The following is a 3889-nucleotide window of genomic DNA, read 5'->3' as shown; positions in this document are numbered from 1 at the left end:
TGGCAACTGTCATAAACAGATCTGTAGGACCGCTACGGGTACAAATAACGCCTTCACTTTTAATGGCAACTGTCATAAACAGATCTGTGGGACCGCTACGGGTACAAATAATGCCTTCACTTTTAATGGCAACTGTCATAAACAGATCTGTGGGACCGCTACGGGTACAAATAACGTCTTCACTTTTAATGGTAACTATCATAAACAGATCTGTGGGACCGCTACGGATACAAATAACGCCTTCACTTTTAATGGTAACTATCATAAACAGATCTGTGGGACCGCTACGGGTACAAATAACGCCTTCACTTTTAATGGTAACTATCATAAACAGACCTGTGGGACCGCTACGGGTACAAATAACGCCTTCACTTTTAATGGTAATTACTACAAACAGACCTGTGGGACCGCTACGGGTACAAGTAACGCCTTCACTTTTAATGGTAATTACTACAAACAGACCTGTGGGACCGCTACGGGTACAAAAATTGACCCACTTTTTACCAACGTCTTTGTTGGGTACACTGAAAATCGTATGTTTAATCAATACAATAGATGAATACCTATTATGTATAGTCATTACATTAACGAACTATTAAGGATTACAGCCATGCTAAAATCAGACGTATAACTTTTTTACACTACTTGTTTCCTTTTCACCCTTTTTCAGAATTTATATGGGAAATCTATTAGCATATACATACAAGACTCACCTAACCGCAAGTATACATTATAAGGAAACAAACTCACACACATACATTTCGAATCTTCCCGCCCGTTCAGTAACAAAAAGTCAATATCGTACTCACAATTTGTACGATTAACGATAAGTGATTATAAATCAAAAACAATAGGCAGGAAAATTTTTTTCTTTAAAAGAGGTTATCCTGACTCTGACATCCATGATATAGCCATCAAACTCACCTATTATTGCTTACATACAAGATACAAACCTATAATTAATCTTGGTATACAGTAACCTTAAACAAAAACATGATACTCTAGACACTGAAAGATGTAAACGAAACAGATGCTCACATATATACAAGAAAAAACACAGCTTTCAACATAAGACAGTCCTCTACATGCGATACCGAATGTATCCTTTATTGTAAAATTTGGAAAAAGTACTGCAGAACCAAGGTACGTCTATATTAAACTGCAGAACCAAAATACGTCTATATTAAACTACAGAACCAAAATACGTCTATATTAAACTACAGAACCAAGATACATCTATATTAAACTACAGAATCAAGATACGTCTATATTAAACTACAGAACCAAAATACGTTTATATTAAACTACAGAACCAAGATACGTCTATATTAAACTACAGAACCAAAATACGTCTATATTAAACTACAGAACCAAGATACGTCTATATTGAACTACAGAACCAAGATACGTCTATATTAAACTACAGAACCAAGATACGTCTGTAGGCAAACATTTTACCAACAACAACTATAAAATTGAGGACTTTCCGATTCTAGGACTTATACAAAATAGAAAATAACCTACGATTTGGGTACCCTACAACCATCTTTAAATAGACGTTTTTCTTTCTCATCGAATTTCATTTTTTTTTCATAATTTATTTCAATTTTAACTTTAATCTGTATTTTTCAAATAATTTTCTCTATTTTCCTTCATTTTCTATGACTTGCATAATATTTATGTAAAACATTTAATTTTGCAAAGAAAATTTATAAACAACGTTCAAAATATAATTTTGAAGTACTGCACGTGTAGTTTTGTTTCAAGCTGACAAAGAACTCTTGCTCGAAACGTGTTCTCTAAATAAATAAAAAAATTATAAAACTTGAAGGTTTTCTAACTTATTATCTAATATTTGATAGTGTGTGTCACAACCTTTCCATCTTGCACCTGGATACATGTGCTATTTGTTGCGTTTTTAATTATTATAAATTGTTTTTGTGATCTAGAAAACCACATATTTTACTGCGTCATTTTAATAAAGAATAACCTGGAATTTTCATGGTATGGTTTTTTTACTGTTTATCAGTTATCACATCCAGCTGTCACTTAAATCATGGCCCCCAGTGGCACAGCGGTATGTCTGCGGACTTCCAACGCTAGAGACCGGGTTTCGATACCGTGGTGGGCAGAGCACAGATAGCCCTTTGCGTAGCTTTGTACATAATTAAAAACAAACAAACAAACTTAAATCATGCATAAACTGTCCTCAGTGGGACAGAAGTAAGTTTATGGACTTACAACGCTAAAATACGGAGTTTGATTCCCTGCAGTGAACACAATAGACAGCTCAATGTGGCTTTGCTCTAAAAACAACCAATCCATAAAATTTTAAGTTTCATGCCCAATTTAATTATTTGATCTCAGCGCATAAAGACCATACGGCTCAGTTTTATAACTCACGTGATTTACTTACATCAGTATATCTTACAAACGAAAATGATTTGTCTTGTATGTTTTTTATTTTTTTTTATTGTTGTGATCACTGCGACCGTGTTTCTGCTTTATGCTATACAGTCAACAATGAAAAACTAAAGTGAAAATCAACCGTTGTGAAACATAGTTTATTATTTTGGAAACTATATGTATTTTTAATTCTGACAGCTATTCAGTAAAGTGCTTGGTTCAACAGTTTTTAATTAAAAGGACATTACTCATAAAGTAACAAGTTATCATTAAAACAAAAATTACCGATCCAAAGAATGAAAAAAAATATACGCTGTTAATCTTTTCTCCATATAATTGTGTGTGTGTTTGTCATAGCAAAACCACATCAGGCTATCTGCTGTGTCCACCGAGAGGAATCGAACTCCTGATTTTAACGTTGTAAATCCGAAGACTTACCGCTGTCCCACCGGGGGACTCCATATAATTGAATCATTAGGAAAGTAATTAAAGCACTGGTCTTTTAAGTGTAAAATATCCAATATTTTTCTTGAGTTACGACAACTTCATTATACCTATCACGTAGTGTGAACCACTCGTGAAGGTCAGCCAGTTGTAAGCTAGTGACATACCGAATACTGAACACTGTGCTCATTTTTGGAGAAATTATTTTAATAAACTTTATATAAGTTGAAATGAGTGAAGGAAAATTTCAATTATCAAATATGAGAAAAAATAGAAGTAAAAAGTCTAAATTACGTACTAAACCTATTAATCAAATGTAAAAAAACGGCTATTCTAATTTTGTGTTTGCTTTCTGTAAAGTTCTTATGTAACTCTCGTTTCACATTTCAGTTTTGTAACATTAAGATATTCACATAGTTTTAATTTACACCATAATTGAGTTGATATCGTAGCTTATAATACTGTACCTTAAAGCAACATGCTGGACTTACACAGCAACAATTGATTTAAAAGCACTTTCCAGTGTTAGATATTTTCAAGACATTTAACTTATTTCTCAATATTTATATATATTCTGTATTAAAATTTCTATCTATTCATTTTATAAAATAAAATATTAGGTTTTAAAGTTTAATTTTTTATTATTATATTTATAGGTGGTGTTTTCATTATTATTGGAACAGGAGTGGTTGTTGCTATTATCATAGTCACAGTAGAGTTCTGTTACTATAATAAATACAATCCCAGAAAGGACGCTAAGAAGAAGTTAGGCCAGCGACCTTAATTTCAACGATAGCATGGATGGTGATTTAAATTCTGACGAAATCAGCGGCTTTCAAAAGTGTTAATATATTTGATCGTTTCGCTTCTTTGCTGTATCTTAAGATTGTTCATCTCTGTTTATACTGTTACGTCTCCGTTTGTTAATTAACTTTCCGTAACTTCGTTCCGACAAAACTTTAGCGACACAAGTCCTTACTTAATAAAACTGGTTTATTCTTTCTGAATATAACTTCACGATACACTTGATTTCAACATT

The 3889-nt window shown here is 32.8% G+C and overlaps 1 protein-coding gene across 1 annotated transcript in view; it reads left to right on the top strand.

Moving 5' to 3' along the window:
• The window catches only part of LOC106463119 (ionotropic receptor 25a-like), a 30242-nt gene extending 26608 nt beyond the window's left edge, over nucleotides 1–3634 (top strand). Inside the window, exon 9 of the mRNA XM_022390539.1 lies at nucleotides 3507–3634. Within this exon, the coding sequence (XP_022246247.1) occupies nucleotides 3507–3634 (128 nt within the window). The remainder of the gene's footprint in view (nucleotides 1–3506) is intronic.
• The last annotated feature ends 255 nt before the right edge of the window (nucleotides 3635–3889 follow it).

The sequence above is a fragment of the Limulus polyphemus genome, unplaced genomic scaffold (assembly GCF_000517525.1).
Source record: "Limulus polyphemus unplaced genomic scaffold, Limulus_polyphemus-2.1.2 Scaffold1329, whole genome shotgun sequence".
NCBI classification, from domain to species: domain Eukaryota; kingdom Metazoa; phylum Arthropoda; class Merostomata; order Xiphosura; family Limulidae; genus Limulus; species Limulus polyphemus.
The sequence above is the reverse complement of the archived record's forward strand: the minus strand, read 5'-3'. Positions and strand labels throughout refer to the sequence as shown.